This window comes from Phyllobates terribilis, unplaced genomic scaffold (assembly GCF_046119375.1).
Source record: "Phyllobates terribilis strain yellow unplaced genomic scaffold, ASM4611937v1 Scaffold_8__6_contigs__length_399053987, whole genome shotgun sequence".
Taxonomy (NCBI): domain Eukaryota; kingdom Metazoa; phylum Chordata; class Amphibia; order Anura; family Dendrobatidae; genus Phyllobates; species Phyllobates terribilis.
The window spans coordinates 133,864,751-133,882,006 of NW_027362768.1; the positions used below are offsets into that span (position 1 = coordinate 133,864,751).

At 45.7% G+C, this 17,256-nt stretch overlaps 2 protein-coding genes across 3 annotated transcripts in view; one reads left to right on the plus strand and one right to left on the minus strand.

The window, feature by feature from the left end:
• LAMC2 (laminin subunit gamma 2) overlaps positions 1-4,178 on the plus strand; it is a 41,090-nt gene extending 36,912 nt beyond the window's left edge. The window contains exons 21-23 of the mRNA XM_073643318.1: positions 154-312; positions 1,303-1,402; positions 3,614-4,178. Coding sequence (XP_073499419.1) covers positions 154-312; positions 1,303-1,402; positions 3,614-3,867 — 513 coding nt within the window. The 3' untranslated portion in view covers positions 3,868-4,178. The remainder of the gene's footprint in view (positions 1-153; positions 313-1,302; positions 1,403-3,613) is intronic.
• Positions 4,179-4,211: 33 nt separating this feature from the next.
• The window catches only part of NMNAT2 (nicotinamide nucleotide adenylyltransferase 2), an 88,544-nt gene continuing 75,499 nt past the window's right edge, over positions 4,212-17,256 (minus strand). For both annotated transcript variants that reach the window (XM_073643320.1, XM_073643319.1), the window contains exons 10-11: positions 7,968-8,035; positions 4,212-6,119 (exon numbers count right to left, since the gene is read on the minus strand). In XM_073643320.1, coding sequence (XP_073499421.1) covers positions 6,017-6,119; positions 7,968-8,035 — 171 coding nt within the window. In that variant the 3' untranslated portion in view covers positions 4,212-6,016. The remainder of the gene's footprint in view (positions 6,120-7,967; positions 8,036-17,256) is intronic.

The window sequence follows — 17,256 nt, forward strand, 5'->3', positions numbered from 1 at the left end:
CTATCTCAATGTTGAGGACAGTAGACTGGCGGACGTCTGGTCTGGATGCATGAATACAATTCCTAGTAGAGATTTGCGAATGTCCCCATGATGACGAGATGCTGGTAATCTTTGGCTTGTCTTGTATAATACATGTCATGCTCCACTTCACAGGACATGATGCAGATGAGCCTCGATGCAAACGGCACAGCTGAACTGGCCTTGACTTTGGAACGAGAGTTTGCACAGTTGCGTAAGATGGTTACCGAAACGGCTGGAGATCTGGATGACCAGACGAAGGTTGCAGAACAAGACAGTGCGGCAGCTCAAGGGGTAGGAATCCTCTTATCCTAAGACATATATTGGCACGTTTTTAGATCATACTCAGGGCACCATGTTTTTTTCATGTCAGCTGCTTCATGATGCTCAAACCACGGACAGCGTGAATCAGAGTCTGCAGCCAGATATGTATCACCCTGAAATGCTACGGCGATTCGCAGAAAAAGCATACTTTGAACTGGCGACCTGGGATGATGCAACTAAGGCCATGTTCACACGTTCAGTATTTTACATCAGTATTTTGTAAGCCAAAAATGGTGAAAAACGCAGAAGTGGTGACGTGTTTCTATTATACTTTTCCTCTGATTGATCCACTCCAGATTTTGGCTTACAAATACTGATGTAAAATACTGAACGTGTGAATGTGACCTTAGATATCTAATCCAAGAGATCTGTTCCCCTTGGCTTCTCTTGGCCCCACTCCCATAGGCAGACTGGTCTCTCCTAATTTGTGTGTATGTAACAAAGCCGGTCTCTGATTTAGGCCACGGCCCCACTGTCAGTATTTGGTCAGTATTTTTCCTCAGGAGTGGGAGCCAAAACCAGGAGTGGGTGATAAATGCAGAATTGGTGACTTGTTTCTATTATACCTTTTCCCTGATTGTTCCTCACCTGGTTTTGGCTCCCACTGCTGAGAAAAATACTGACCGAATACTGACCGAATACTGATAGTGGGGCCGCGGCCTTATGCTGCACGTTGTTCAGGCAGCAGGAATCAGATATTAATGTTATAAATGTGATTGGGCTCATTCAGAAAGTACTTTGTTCCCCAACACAGCAACACTCCTGTCTACAGGTTGTATGTGGTATTGCATCCAAGCTATGCAATCTTCCAAATTACCAACAGACATCACCGATCTCGCCTCCGTCACCGCTATCTGATTACGTTTGTAATAATAATAATAAAAAATAAGCTCATATCTGAGCTGTGACGTTTCTGGAGATATCTGGATGCATTTTGTCATTTTCTCTGTCCTCCTTTAGATCGCTTTTAGTGCTCTGGAAGCCGAGGCCAGCGCTAGCGGCAGCCTGGATGCCGTAACAGAAACGCTGAGCGCCCTTGATCGTGTGCTGAGGCTACTAGGTAAGAGGCCGCCATCATTCATCTCCTGGAGGTGCCGGCTCTCCTCGCATCATGTACTGATTACATTACTGCAGCTATTAGTAATTCTGCACCAGCTGAGGCCCTGTAGTCTTCAGAGACCATTGTCACTACAAATCAGATTGCAGGGAAGAAATTAGGTAAATCCTGCCTGGAGTGACTGTTTCTCCTCTTGCGGCCAGTTTCTCTGTTGCAGTGTCTGCTACATTAATGATTTCCACAGAAGAACTATAATGAACCTGCTGCCTCACTCCTCCATATACTTACATCTTATTCTATCGGCTTTCGTATCTGTTTAACAGCTGTAAATGACTGTATATAAGTGTAAAGGACAAGGCATGAAAAGTAGGGGAGCCATACACGGGGTTCAGAGAGGCCTGGGGCCGCGCACAGCCGCAATGCACATCCCCACACTCATTCACCCTCATGTTGTATTTTCTCTCTTGCACTCTCTCTCCATCTTTTCTTCCTTCCCTCTTCCTATTGTTCTGTCTTTTGTTCTCCATTTTTTCTCTCTCTCTCATTTTTTCATTCTCGCCTTCCCTTTTTTTTCTCTCTTTCTCTTGTACTCTCATTTTATTCTCTGATGCTCTCTGTCTTAATCTCCTTTATCTTCTCTGGTTCTCGTTCTCTCTCTTGTTCTATGGCTCTCTCATTCGTTCTCTCTCTTGTTCTATGGCTCTCTCATTCGTTCTCTCTCTTGTTCTATGGCTCTCTCATTCGTTCTCTCTCTTGTTCTATGGCTCTCTCATTCGTTCTCTCTCTTGTTCTATGGCTCTCTCATTCGTTCTCTCTCTTGTTATATGGCTCTCTCATTCATTCTCTCTCGTTCTATGGCTCTCTCATTCGTTCTCTCTCTTGTTCTATGGCTCTCTCATTCGTTCTCTCTCTTGTTCTATGGCTCTCTCATTCGTTCTCTCTCTTGTTCTATGGCTCTCTCATTCGTTCTCTCTCTTGTTCTATGGCTCTCTCATTCGTTCTCTCTCTTTCGTTCTCTCTCTTGTTCTATGGCTCTCTCATTCGTTCTCTCTCGTCCTATGGCTCTCTCATTCGTTCTCTCTTGTTCTATGGCTCTCTCATTCGTTCTCTCTCTTGTTCTATGGCTCTCTCATTCGTTCTCTCTCTTGTTCTATGGCTCTCTCATTCGTTCTCTCTCTTGTTCTATGGCTCTCTCATTCGTTCTCTCTCTTGTTCTATGGCTCTCTCATTCGTTCTCTCTCTTGTTCTATGGCTCTCTCATTCGTTCTCTCTTGTTCTATGGCTCTCTCATTCGTTCTCTCTCTTGTTCTATGGCTCTCTCATTCGTTCTCTCTCTTGTTCTATGGCTCTCTCATTCGTTCTCTCTCTTGTTCTATGGCTCTCTCATTCGTTCTCTCTCTTGTTCTATGGCTCTCTCATTCGTTCTCTCTCTTGTTCTATGGCTCTCTCTGTTGTTCACCTTTTTCCATCTATTCTTCTGTCTCAATTTCTCTCTCGCACATCCTTTCTCTATTGTCCTCTCATTCTCTCCTTCTATCTCTATTTCTCTGTTGCTCTTTCTCCTTAACACTCTCATTCTCTCTCTCTCTCTCTCCTTCTTTCCATCTGTCTCTCTTTCTCTCACTCCTATACTCTCCTTTGTTCTCTTGTGTCTCGCTCCTTCTCTCTTATTCTCTTCATCTCTCCTTCTATTTCTTTCTTTCCTTTACACCCTTTCGTCCTCTCTTGTCCTCTATCATTCTCTCCTACTGTCTCTATTTCTCGCTCTCTTACGTCCTTTCTCTTGGCTTCTCGCTACTCTTTCATTCTCTCCTTCTGTCCGTTTCTCACTCCTTTTACACTCTTTTGTCCTCTCTCTTGTCTTCTCTCATTCTCTCCTTTTGTCTCTATTTTTCTCTTGTCCTCTCTCCTTTACTCTCTTTTTCATTCCTTCTATCTATCCTCTACTCTCTCTCATTCTTTCTCTCTCTTGTCTTTTCTCTTTCTTTCCATCATCTCTCCTTTACTCTCTCTTTCATTCCTTCTATCTCTTTTACTTTCTTTCTTTTGTATTTTTTTTCTTTTATTCCCTCCATCTCTCCTTCACTCTCTCTCATTCTTTCTTTTGTCTTTTCTCTTTCATTCTTTCCATCTCTCCTTTACTCTACCTCATTCTTTCTCTCTCTTGTTCTCCTCTCTGCATTTGTCTCTAAACTGTCTGATTTTCTGTTGCAGACCAGCCCGTAGAAGGCAGTGAAGAAGGGTTAAGAGCCCTGGACCGCAGTATGCAGACGGCCCGTACCAAGGTCACCGGGGAGCTCAGACCCGCTTTGGAGGTCTTGGAATTAGCAGCTAAAAATCAAAAACAGGAAATTCTCATTTTAGAGAAAGAGATTGAACAGGCTCTCATTGACATCCAAAACCTTCGTGATATCCGTAAAGCTCTACCACCAGGGTGCTACAGTACCTCTGCCATTGAAAGACCTTGAAAGCACCGCGTTCATCAAAGCGGCACTAAAAGCCACATGGTCGCCCCACCTCACCCATACTGGGTGCAATATGCTGCAGTATTTAAGTACACGATCACTCGTATTCAAGAAATATATTCAGCTTTGGACATGGCTGAGAGAGGACTCGCGCATATATATATATATATATATATATATATATATATATATATATATAATATAATATATATATATAAAACTACCTGAAACATTGAACTTTGTCCATAGCACCGTTGTAATTCTGTTCTGTACTGTCCCTATTTATTTATTAATAAAATATGATCCTTATTCTACCATTTCCTCCCGTCGATATCACAACTCACACGTTCTAGCAAAGCAAGATCTTTATTGGTAAAACAGCGACATTAATATGAACAGAACCATACACTAATCAAAGAACTGCAATCAACCCCTCCAAACATGAGACGAACCCCCCACTTTTTATTGATTTTTTATTATGCACAATTTACATTAATTTTTCCAAAAAAAAAAACCTTTCTGGTCCTTCATTCTTGACTTTTTTCATGGCCACACAAAATTCAATTATTCCCAAAAATCTGCCTGCAAGTAAATGAGGTCAATTGGGGATAGTACTAAACCATGTTTGGGGCCAGTAACCACAAGGGCAAGTGATTTTATCATTTCCACAGTCCGCATCTGAACTTTTTTACAGCCCTCGATGACAGTACTCCATTTGCGTTTTTGTAGGAAATTCATCTATTACATGCCTTAATGAAAGCCAAGCCAGCATATGATGAGGAGGCATGGGCACTGATGTATGCAAGGCATGTCTATATGGGTCAGGCTCTATGAAATTATGCATGCTGGCTAAAATGAAAGACCTATGTCAAGAAAATGAAAGACCTATGTCAAGAAAGTGAAAGACCTATGTCAAGAAAAGCCTATGTACTTAGACGGTCCTCATAGCATCAGTCCGTCGGTGGGATCATGTAGACAATGTCTGCTCTTAGTCTCTGCTGACTCCACAGACCATCTTGGAATATTGTCCATGACTGATACCACGTTTTATATTTTGGGTCATATATTTTTTCAGTGTTACGTACGTCTACAATAGTCATTGCTCACCGATAGCCCTTTCAAATGTAGTTTTATATTGTGTTTTATGTTGCTCTACAATCTCTAATACTTTATATGTTTTTTGAAGTGATTATTAGACCAAAAATACTTAGCTCCCTCAAAGTCTAATATAAAATGGTATCAGCTCATTTCTGGGCCCTGATCCCTATAAAGGTCTTTTCGGAGAGGGGCATAAAGGTTTATGGGTGTGCAGCACTGCACATATATGTCATTAAAACTACTACCCCATCTTATAGGACGTCACGTGAGTCCCAATTTGCTAAAGCAGACATTGAAAGTCGAAAATTTGGAAAGATGGGTCTACGACACCATTTTGAGCTTCCTATATAGCTGTAACTGGAGTAAAGGATCCTACGTCAAAATTGTATCCAAGGTTCTGGATGAGCTGACCATTAATCTGTGTATTTTTTAGTGAGTCATATGCCATTTTCTCCCAGACGGGGTGTTAATAAAGGTTATGCTAACACCATGGAGCTACAAGCAGAGGAAGAACATGCTAGCTGCATGCAGAATGCTTATGGAGGGAATGCAGCAACGACCCCCTATTCTTGGCATCCATAGTCCTCTGATGATAGAGGACTGGAATATTTAATTTACTCCCAGTTACCACCAGTAAAGAAATATGAGAAAATAATAAATGACTCGTACTTAAACTCCCCCCCCCTCAAATCCAAGGGAGTAAATATATACCCACACAGGGCGGACATATATTTATTCCCCTGTTATATTATATACCCCACCCTTCCCCTATCATATACAGAATGGTTGAACAGCATGGTTTACACACCAGAATAACACTGCCCCCCAGCACTCCCATCAGATGTACAGCGAGTGTTCCCTCACTTTGGGCTTTGGAGTCATAAGATATTAGAAGTGAATGAGTAAGGCATAGAGGTGAGGAGGACAGGAATGAGTGGGGTAAGAGAGGTATCATGATCTGTGAGGAGACTGTGGCGGGTAGTGAGTAATAACACATTGGATTGTGATGACCAAGGTGAGCACAAGGCTGCGCCTACAGCAGGAGCGGGCACGGTCACCCCGATGTATTGATATAAAGCTGACTTTTGAGTACATAGTCAATGACAGGTTGCACCAAGTAATCCACCACGTGTCCATCGCCATGCTGCAGAGCCAACCTGAAGAAGACAGACATGGGCATCAACAGGATTATTCAGCAACTACAATGTCGGCCGATATACATTTTTCTCACTCTTTTAGTACTATTAATGACTTGGGATGAAACTAATGGAGGTGCAAGAGTGCCTTTTGCATTTCAGTCCTGGAGCCTGTGGTAGCCCATTGACCCCTATGCCATATAGGAAGACACCAGCATTATAAATGGGATATGGTACATAGGGGCCCAGTTACTGATTTAGCATTGGTTTGCTTGCATGTTTTAAAGCAAATCCTTCTAAAGCATTAAACGGGTTGTTCAGGCTTGTGAATCCTCAGAGCGTGCAGTCAGGATTCTCCAATGCCAGGAGCAGGTGGGCACATGACCACAGGCATTCAGTCACATGTAAACTAGACATGTATGGTCTTGCTCAATACAAATTAATTGAGCGAGGCTGGACAGGTCTAGTCGGAATGTGACCGAAAGCAAGCAAATTGCTTGCTCCCGATGCCAGCATCGCAGAATCCTGACAGCGTGCACATGGCATGCTATGAGCATTCACAAGTCTGCAGTCACATATAGTGACTGCAGACTTGAGCCCCAGCCTGGACAACCCCTTTATGTTAAAAAAAAAATTGCAATTTGCTTGCTATTAAAAATCATCTCCGCTCTCAAGAACGGATGGAATTTTAATTCTATAGTTGACTGCTCATTGTATAGTTTACCCACCACCTCTGCAGGCTATCAGCAGTGGCCGGGCTCCTAGGCAAGGAGTGCAGTGCTTATAACCTCTTTGCTATAGACTAGCAAGGTTTTGCAAACTCCAGTCCTCACGGCCCCCAACAGATCATGTTTTCAGGATTCCCTTATTATTGCACAGGTGAGAGAACTTGTGGCAATTTCTGATGCCTTGATAATAATTTCACCACCTCTGCAATACTAAGGAAATCCTGAAAATATGATCTGTTGGGGGCCATGAGGACTGGAGTTTGGGAAACGCTGATCTAGAGCTTGCAAGCTGTCCGAATCCCTTGTTCCGGCAGCTCCAGTGTCACTGCACTCCTCCAATGCTGCAGAAGTAAAGCTCGGAGAGCGCACCGTTCAGACTAGCAGCTTGACAATGCTGCTGCTCCGAACTATCACTCAGGAGCGGACTACTCCCTGGACAGCAGGAAGCCAGGAGGCAGGGGAGCGGTCCGCTCCTAGCAAGATGATGAAAGAACCCCTTTAAAGCGACACCAAACCTAACCTGTTTCCTACCTCTCTTTGCTTTGCTAAATTCCCAATAACCAGACAAATTGGGCAGAACCAGAACATCCCATAATCATCACTATCACATATCTGCAATTATGAAAACCTTCAGGAGTTATATAGGATTTATACCCTTAGTATCAACCATTAATGTATGATCAGTATAGGTAGATCTCCTGGGACCACCACTGATCAAACCGGAGGGCTCAGAGAACCAAAGCACTTGTTCTTTTTCCAAGAAGACAACTTAAGGGTTCACTAACACTGGCGATAAAAAAAAAAAAAATCGGATTGCATTCGGACCAATGTTATTCAATGAGGCAGGGCAGACCCGCATGCTTTTTCTCAGCTGTATTCGGCATTCTGCGATTTCACTCCGAAATCTTATGGGAGTGGGGACAAAATTGCCCGTTATATGGACCATCAGTATGGAATCTGATTTTTTTATACGTCAGTGTGAGCGAAACCTAAAGGTAAACCCTAAAGGTAACTAAACTGGATAGATGTGAAAGCAAAGTGTCCCGCAAGTCATCCTGATATGCAGACTGAGATTCATCACTTATTGAAACAAATCAGATATGTATTTCGGGTCAGTAGGACACTAGATGTGCAGTATTACCTGCTCTTGGTGGAGCTCACGTGGGACATCGGATGGTTGGTGTCATCTTTAACCACAAGGATGTTGTTCTGTAAAGGACGATTAGCCGGTTAAGTTCTGCGATATTATTCCAATGTCATGTAATTCTCTAAATGAAAATAATATGTCCCCAAGCAAAATCATTTAAGGGCTTATGTTCACCACAATTGATCCAGCCCTTACAGCTGCCATCGGGGCCCTAGAGAGGAGGCATCAGCTCAGGGTACTGACATTTCTCTCCCCTCTTCCCAGGCACTGCAATGTTACCAAGCAAGTGTTGCAATACGGTTGCATTCAAAACTTTGAACCATTTGGTTTCTACATCCTCTGTGTATCACAATACATAGCAGACCAGGATTCCCAGTGCATCTGTCAGTGAGCTCATTCTAAAGGCATGGCCGGTAACACTTATCTCTTTTCTCCTGCACCATCCTTTAAGTTGATTTATGACCAGACTTTTAACTGGTCATACATCTGCTTAGAAGGTGGTTCAGGAGAAGAGAGATAAGTGTTATCGATCTATGTTGTCACAATGAGCTCACTGATGGATTTGACTGTTAACTCATTTTGCTATGTACTGTGATACATAGAGGCTGTAAAAGTGAAACAGTACAATTTTTTTTGATTGAATCATAATGCAAAATGATTTTAGTCCAAAACTTATGCATTTCACTAAAAATCTTCATCTCTTTAGTTTAGGTAAGGAGACCTGAAGGCAGATTTGCATGGAACGCTGGTCGTCCAGTCTAAGGCCTCATTCACACGTCACTTTTTCTCAAGTATGAGAAAAAACGGACAGATTATTTTGCCAAGAGTCATCAGTTTTTCTCATACGTGGAGAAAAAAAAAGTTTGTCCACCTTCTAAGTGACAGTCCATGAAAATCGGACCGGGCTCGGATGTCATCCGAGTGCTGTCTGATTTTTTCAAGTACCCATAGACTTGCATTGTCGATTTTGATCCGAGCCTCAGACCAATATCAGACATGTCTCTGCGATTTTCCACTGACCGCTCAGTCCTAGAAAGATCATGGAAATGTGAATGGCCCCATAGATTGTCACAGGTATAAGTGTTATCTGTGAAAACCACAGACAGCACTGGTACGAGAACATGGGACGTGTGAATGAGGCCTAAGGGATGAACACCAGTTGTACTTTGTGCAGTTAAAATTTAGAAAACTGAGGGGTTTTATTTTTTTTTTCAACCATAATGTACAGATACAAATTTTCTATACAACTGTCATGGTTGATCCACTGCTTTCTATATTTCCAATTCATCAAGGAGTTTTTGTTTTGTTTTTGCTCAACTGAAAATTTCACAAAAATTTTGCAACTTTTGGAGTTTTTTGCAGCCAACTAATTTAATAATTTACGCCAGAAATGAACGCAAGCTCTTAATGAATTTGGTGCATTGTACTTGAGAGTTTCTTTCATTAAGACGGGCATGCAAAACGCCATTCTTAAGGAGGAACCATCGTTTTATTTATTTTGTTTATTTTTTTGCATACATTAATAGTACAGATGAAACTAAGAGACGTTGTAATATATGTTATCAGAGAAATCTGCTTCTTTCTCCTCCGGGACTGATCATTCATTATCAAAATTCTTAGTTCACAGGTAACATCTGTCTTTAGTGATTACAGATTTTCCCATTATTGAGATGAGATGACAGTTGGTGCTCATAACATTCTATGGAATGTCTGTTTCTGCCTTTGGCTCCTCCCCTCTCCATAGAATGTTAAAATCACCAACTGTCATCTCCTAAGGCAGTAATGGGAAAATCTATCTTCATTGACTACAGATTTTACCCCTGTTATAGCAGAAGATGGAGTCCCTCAAGTTTAAAGGCCCCATCTATGCTATATAAGTCTGACAGTTATTTTAGGTGAAAACAACAGCTATGAATGTTCCTTCTTGTATCAATAGCGTGTCCTTGGGAGAAGATAAAGTGATTCTCCCTGGCCAGATGTTTCTTCTTGTAGCAATAATGTGTTCTTGCAGAAAGATGAAATGACCTTGCTAACTAGATAAGTCTAATTAAATATTTTAAAGCATACAGAAACTAGCTTTTTTCGCTTGTTCAGCTAAACTGTATAATCGAACCATATATGGCAAATCCGTTTCCTGCCTTTAGGGTGTATATTAGCCCTGTGTTTTGTAATAAAGTTTTTTAGAGTATGTTTAGACACAAACATCCTGTCCTGTGTCTTCATTCTCTCCGAGCTCGTAATCCAAAGGATAGAAGACCCAAAATTCAGTGACGACAGCTGGCGCCTCGAACAGGGACCTTGAGTTAATCTACCCAAGGGTGCTCGACCGGTCCGAGACGTGGGACGAGTGAAGCTCTCTGTTGGTGATATATACAGCGCTGAGGTAAGAATAACTGTTATATTCTACCTAATTATATCACTGCATAGAAGAGACTCCCTCACCCCCGAGCGGTCGGCTCCCCAGGTAATTCAACAGATTGTTGTCTGGCTCAGGTCCCTTTGAACCAGTAGAATCCCTCAGATAAATTGACAGTCCTGCCTTCTATCCTTTGGAGAATTTAAGAATGAAAGTATGGATCCGATGATTGTGTTGTGGATGTGTCCCGGGATTGATGTTTTTGGTCTGTTTTTCTGGCTGGCATATAAGTCCTAGAGAGGCTAGTAGTGGAATGGTTCAGAAACCTTTGTGGCCCATTGTCTAAGTGACTGAGGAGTCTCTTCTAGGTGAGGAGAACCGAAAAAAAATGGGGAACCAAAATGCCAAGGAAGGCATTATAGCCAAAGACTTAGTGGTACGCAGAGAAGGGAAACAGGCACTGATTGCAATTGACAAAATATCGTGTAAAGCGGGAATGAATGAGAATGGAGAGATGAATGGAGAGAAATGGAAATCCTTCTTTAACTCCTATCATGGATGGCTGAAAGATAAGGGTCTGTTAGGGACAGTAGATGTATGGATGAATGCATGCGCTTATTTTGAAGGAAAGATTGAAGAATTAGGAGACGGACGTTACAGACTGACAAAAACTGGAATGACAGATTTTCCTCCCTGTCCGCTCCCGACGTCACCCCCACCCCAGTACCAGAATTCCCAGGAACCTAAATGTTGGGTTTGCCCCAGATGTGGACAGCAGAATCCCTTGACAGTAGACATCTGTGTGGCATGTGGAGGACCGAGACCCCACCCAGCTAGACAATTCCCAATGAGGACGGTAGTTGTGCCAGGAGCACCGGGAGCAGCAGCAGCAGCAGCAGCAGGGGGGGATGCAGTGGTTCCAGGTCAGGAAGCTCGTACAATGTTAATGTATAGACCATGGAGTCCTTCAGAGCAGTTGGCACTGATCTCCCAGCTGCCAGACCCATCCCAGTCCCCTATGGGTTTCGCTAGAATGATCACCACCATACAGGATACGTACCATGCCACTAGAATAGATCTGCAGGGGGTAATTAAAGGGAAATTGGCAGATGAAGCTCGGTATGACAGACTGACGGACGAAACTTATAAACAATATGACAGTAGAACAGGCCCTGATGTAGCGGAGGCTAATGATGCAGCAGCTGGAGTCCTATTCGCAGCAGCGTTGGTAAAAGCATGTCAAGACAGGCAAGCAGAAAAGCAAGTTACACTAGAAAATAGAGTGCAGGGAAAGGAGGAAGATCCTAAGGATTATTTCTATGCACTAAAGAAAACCTGGTCAGAAATGGGGTTCAACCCCGGGAATAAGACTAGTGAGAGGGTATTAGCAAGTGCTTTCATGAATGGACTAAAGAAAGAGATTGCAGAGAAGGTAAAAGCAAGTAGACCGGACTGGAGATCAGTGAAGGCAGAAGATTTAGCTAGAATAGCTCAGGGGGCACAGCATGACATAGCGCAGGCAAAGAGAGCTGCCAGAATACATATAGTAGAGACGACCCCCAGAAACAACAGAGGCAGAGGACGGACTGAAGGAGGAGGACAGAAACTGTGTTACGGATGTAAAAAGCCAGGACATTTTAGAAAGAACTGTAGGACCAACCCGTATCCAAATGCTCAGAGTACGGGTCCTCCAGCTGACCAAACAACGCCCCCATAGGATGAGGGTAGCTTGCACATGAACCCCCTCATCTCCTTACCCCCAACTCCCAGTTGTATAGTGCAGGTGAACCTACCAGGGGGACATGAAATCGATTTCCAAGTAGATACGGGGGCCGACAATTCAGTAATTACGCAAGGTGATTGGCCATATACTGACACTGATTTTTCACATCATGTCATTGCCACCCCCTTCAATTCCCCGTCTGTCCTGCTTCCTGTCACTAAAAGAATTCCCCTGCAAATTCAAGGAGCTACTGTACATAGCCAGCTCATGGTATCGCCCCCAGGCCAATGTAATCTATTGGGAACTGATGTGTTGTCCCAATTACAAGCACATATTGAGTATCATCCCGATGGCACTGTCACCATGACCCCAGGTTTAAAACCAAGTACCCTTTGCAAAATTATGTCACTAGATATTGCCAGCATAGAAGAGACAAATGAGTTTCCCCCAATATTGGAGCAGGCTGTGCCACATGATTTTTGGGCCTCAGACAAAACAGATGTTGGTAGGTTAAGAGTTTAACCAGTAATGGTGAAATTAAAACCAGGAGCAATCTTGCCTCAACAGAGGCAGTATCCCCTTAGCTCGGCTCAGGAGAATGCCATAGCCCAGCAAGTCCAAAAATTGCTACAGAGAGGAGTCCTAGTCAAAACCCAGTCCCCTTGCAACACTCCCCTGTTCCAGTAAAGAAAAAGAGCGTGCCAGGACAACCAGCCGCATATAGAATGGTCCATGACCTCCGGTTGGTTAACAAAGCCACAGAACTTCTAACACCAGTTGTGCCCAACCCACATACTCTTCTGTCACAGATACCTTCTAACTCTCTTTGCTTTTCAGTGGTTGATTTGGCAAATGCATTTTTCAGTGTACCATTACATCCTGACTGCCAGTACCTGTTTGCTTTCACATTCCAGGGTAGTCAATATACATGGACAGTGTTGCCACAGGGTGCCCAGAATTCACCCACAATGTACACTGCAAGTCTGCAGGAAATACTGGAAGGATGGTCTGAACCACATATCGTTGTTTTGCAATATGTCGATGACCTGCTCATTTGTGCCCCCTCCAGGAAACAATGTCATAGTGCAACTATATCGCTTATGTTGTTTCTCTATCACGCTGGCTGCAAGGCATCAAAAGATAAGCTTCAGTTTTGTAAATCTTCAGTCACCTTTTTGGGACATTGCATTACACCAGGAGCTCGTCATTTAACAAATGCACGCAAACAAGCAGTACAGGCATTCACCGTCCCCATTAATGTTGCAGCCCTCAGAACTTTTCTTGGACTTGTTTCCTATTGCAGACAGTGGATTCATGCCGTCTCTATTTTGATGCAGCCCCTCTATGACTGTCTTACCCCAACACCTTTTGTACTAACATCAGAGGCAATAGACTGTTTTTATTCTCTCAAGAACCGTATTTTGGCCGCTCCAGCTTTGGGGACACCTAATTATGAGCTCCCATTTACTCTGTACCTTCATGAACAAGCTGGACATGCAGCAGGAGTTTTAACTCAAACACACGGTGATAATCAGAGACCTGTTGCTTACTTTAGTGGCAGATTGGATGCGGTAGCCAGAGGTGCACCATCCTGTGTACGTGCTCTGCATGCTGTTGGACTATTACTCCATAAATCCGCAGACATTGTTCTTGACCACCCGCTCACCGTTCTAACACCTCATGATGTCTACAACACTATATTGAATCAAGTGCAACCCGCTCACCTCTCAGCAGCACGTCATCCCAGGTTACAATGTGCACTGTTAATGCCTCCCAATGTTTCTTTACAGAGGTGTACTACCCTGAATCCAGCAACTTTGTTACCTCTCTCGGATCTAAAGGAGGAGTCAGGTACTGTGCTTTTTAAGGAAGATCCAAGAGAGGAAGTTCCTCATGACTGTGTACAAATGATGGCACAAGAAACGGCAGGTTTACCTACTGTATTTGAACATGAATTACAAAATGCAGATTTTGAATTTTTTGTAGATGGATCCCGTCATCAGGACGATTCAGGTACCTTCCATACTGGATATGCAGTTGTCTCCCTCAATGCAGTAATCAAGGCAGAACCAATGCTCCCACACCAGTCGGCTCAAGAAGCTGAACTTAGGGCCCTAACCGAGGCCTGTAAACTAGCGGAAGGTAGTATTGTTAACATTTACACAGATTCTAGGTACGCATTCGGTATATCGCATGATTTTGGTCCAATATGGAAGTCAAGAGGTTTCCTGACAGCAGCAGGACACCCCATTAAGAATGCTGATGCGGTCCAGCAGTTAATTGATGCGCTACAACTACCTAAACAAGTAGCTGTCATAAAGGTAAGAGCACATACCAGACGCACCGACCAGGTAAGCAGAGGAAACGCGATGGCAGATGCAGCGGCAAAAACAGCAGCCTGTAAGCCGCAACAAGGGTGTAGTGCCGGCGTCCCTGCCCTCTGCTAGGCAGGGACGCTGCTCCTCTCACCGCTCTGCTCCGTGCCCAGCATCCTCCCCCCGCTCTGCTGTCAGCGCGCGCTCCGTCCCGGCGTCCTCCTCCTGCTCTGCTCTCAGCGCGCGCTCCTTCCCGGCCCCTGTGCTTAGGGCGCGCGCGCGCGCGCTCCCCTCCTCTTAAAGGGGCCGCGCGCGCCGCCCTAAAGAGTCCCCGGCCAATGGCCGGAGGACTTCATCATATATAAGGCACCTCCTCCAAAATGGAGGTGCCCGAGCAATGTTGTTTGCACCTGTGTCTCACCTGTGCTTCAGCCCTCAGGTCCCGTTGCCAGTTACCTGCCAGTTACCTGCCAGTTACCTGCCTGATTCCTGCCAGTTACCTGCCTGATTCCTGCCTGAATACTTGTTACCTGTCTGCCAGTCTGAGGTCCGACGGTCTGCCTTACTACTCCTGTCAGTCTGTCTAAGGACCAGCCTGCCCGCTCACCTGGGAGCGCATATCAGCTACCTGCCTGCTTGCCTGAGGTCCGACGGTCTGCCTTACTACTCCGGTCAGTCTGTCTATGGACCAGCTTGCCCGCTCACCTGGGAGCGCTTCTCCGTTACCTGCCTGCTTGCCAGCCCGGAGGCTCCGTTGTCACGTGCTGTGACCACCAGCTATCTCAGAGACTCTTGCCCGCTCACCTGGGAGCGCATCTCCGTTACCTGCCTGCTTGCCAGCCCGGAGGTCCCGTTGTCACGTGCGGTGACCACCAGCTATTCCAGAGACTCTTGCCCGCTCACCTGGGAGCGCTTCTCCGTTACCTGCCTGCCTGCCAGCCCGGAGGCTCCGCCGTCACGTGCCGTGACCACCTGCTATTCCAGAGACTCTCGCTTGCTCACCTGGGAGCACCAATCTACCATCTGTCTGCTAGCCTACCCGGAGGCTCTGCCATCACAGGTCGTACCTACCCCTTACCCAGAGACTGCCCTGTTCACTTGCCGTATCTCCCTGTCCGTTCACCCAGAGACTGCCCTGATCACTTGCCGTATCTCCCTGTCCGTTCATCCAGAGACTGCCACCCGCTCCCTTACAAGGGCCGCCCCCTTGTATAGTAGCTCAGAGGTTCCGCCTCCCGGACCCGTTACAGTTTGCTCGGGCCATGGAACCCGGTGGCACCCAAGCTCCCTCGCTCACGGACCTGTGTCATGAACTATCCCGTCAAAGGTCCCAACAGGAGTCCATCCTGGGTCACCTGCGGAATGTCAATACTCGCCTGGACACTCTGACTGCACCACCTGCAGCCACTGCCAGTACCATGACTCGCAACCCGGCAGCTCCGCTACCCACTAATACCATGGTAACCTATCCCGGACCCCGGCTGTCTGCACCTCCTCGCTTCAGAGGTGACTCCGCCCAGGCTCGGGGCTTCATAAATCAGTGCACCCTGCACTTTGAACTTTTGTCCCATCAGTTTAATTCCGACCGGGCCAAAATTGCCTTTATCATGTCCCATCTCACCGGGGAGGCCCTGGCCTGGCTAAATCCTCTATGGGAGAGAGGAGACCCCCTGGTGTCCAACTTGCCTGCTTTTCTCTCAGCTTTCCGGAAAGTCTTCGACGAACCCGGACGGAAGACCTCATCCGCATCCTCTCTGCTACGCCTCCGTCAGGAGGGTCTCACCGTGGGCCAATATGCCATACGGTTCCGCACCCTTGCCTCGGAGCTGGCCTGGGATAACGACGCTCTGGTATCCGTCTTCTGGGAGGGTCTGTCCGGTCGTATTAAAGATGAACTTGCTGGTCGGGACATTCCTACCTCTCTCGATGATCTAATAACCCTTGCCACCCGGATTGACCTACGGTTCCAGGAGCGTGCCAAAGAGGTCACCCGTGAGAGAAGGATTCCACGTTTAGCTCCTACTTTCCAGAAACCCGTCATTCCCTCCGTTTCTCCCCAGGTACACTCTCCTGAGCCTATGCAGGTCGACCAGACCAAGATGGTCAAAACCCGTCAGGACTCACGCCGTGCCGAGGGGAGCTGCTTCTACTGTGGCAGTAAGGAGCACCGGATCCGTGCCTGCCCGGAGAGGTCGGGAAACGCCTGTGTCTAGGTTCGCTCAGAGAGGTCCACCTGGACAAGAATAAATCCTCTCCATCCCTGCTGTTGTCTGTTTCGATCATCTACGGGGAGAACCGTTATTTCGAACTAGCCCAACTTGACTCTGGAGCAGCCGGGAACCTTATTTCACAGTCCCTGGTTGAGAAATACCGCATCCCCACCAAACCTCTGGCTGTACCCTTGTCTGTCGCTGCCGTGGATGGGGGCCTCTTACCTCGCCCCATTCAACTCATCACCGAATCCATTACCCTGCAGGTGGGAATGCTGCATTCTGAAAGTATCTCCTTTCATGTTCTGCCTGGACTCTCTCACGCCCTCTTGCTAGGTCTGCCCTGGCTCCAGAGACATGCACCCGTGCTAGACTGGCAAACCGGAGAGGTCCTTCGCTGGGGACAAGACTGTCATAAAACCTGCCTGGTTCCCGTCCATCCCGTCCGTCCCTCTCCTACCCCAGCTAATCTACCTGGACTTCCGATTCCTTATTGGTCTTATGCAGATGTCTTTAATAAAAGGGAGGCAGAGACATTACCACCACATAGACCATACGACTGTCCCATCGATCTGCTACCCGGTACTACTCCTCCCCGTGGGCGTATCTATCCTTCATCCGCTGCTGAGACCCGGTCAATGTCCGAATATATTGAGGAGAATCTGGCCAGAGGATTCAT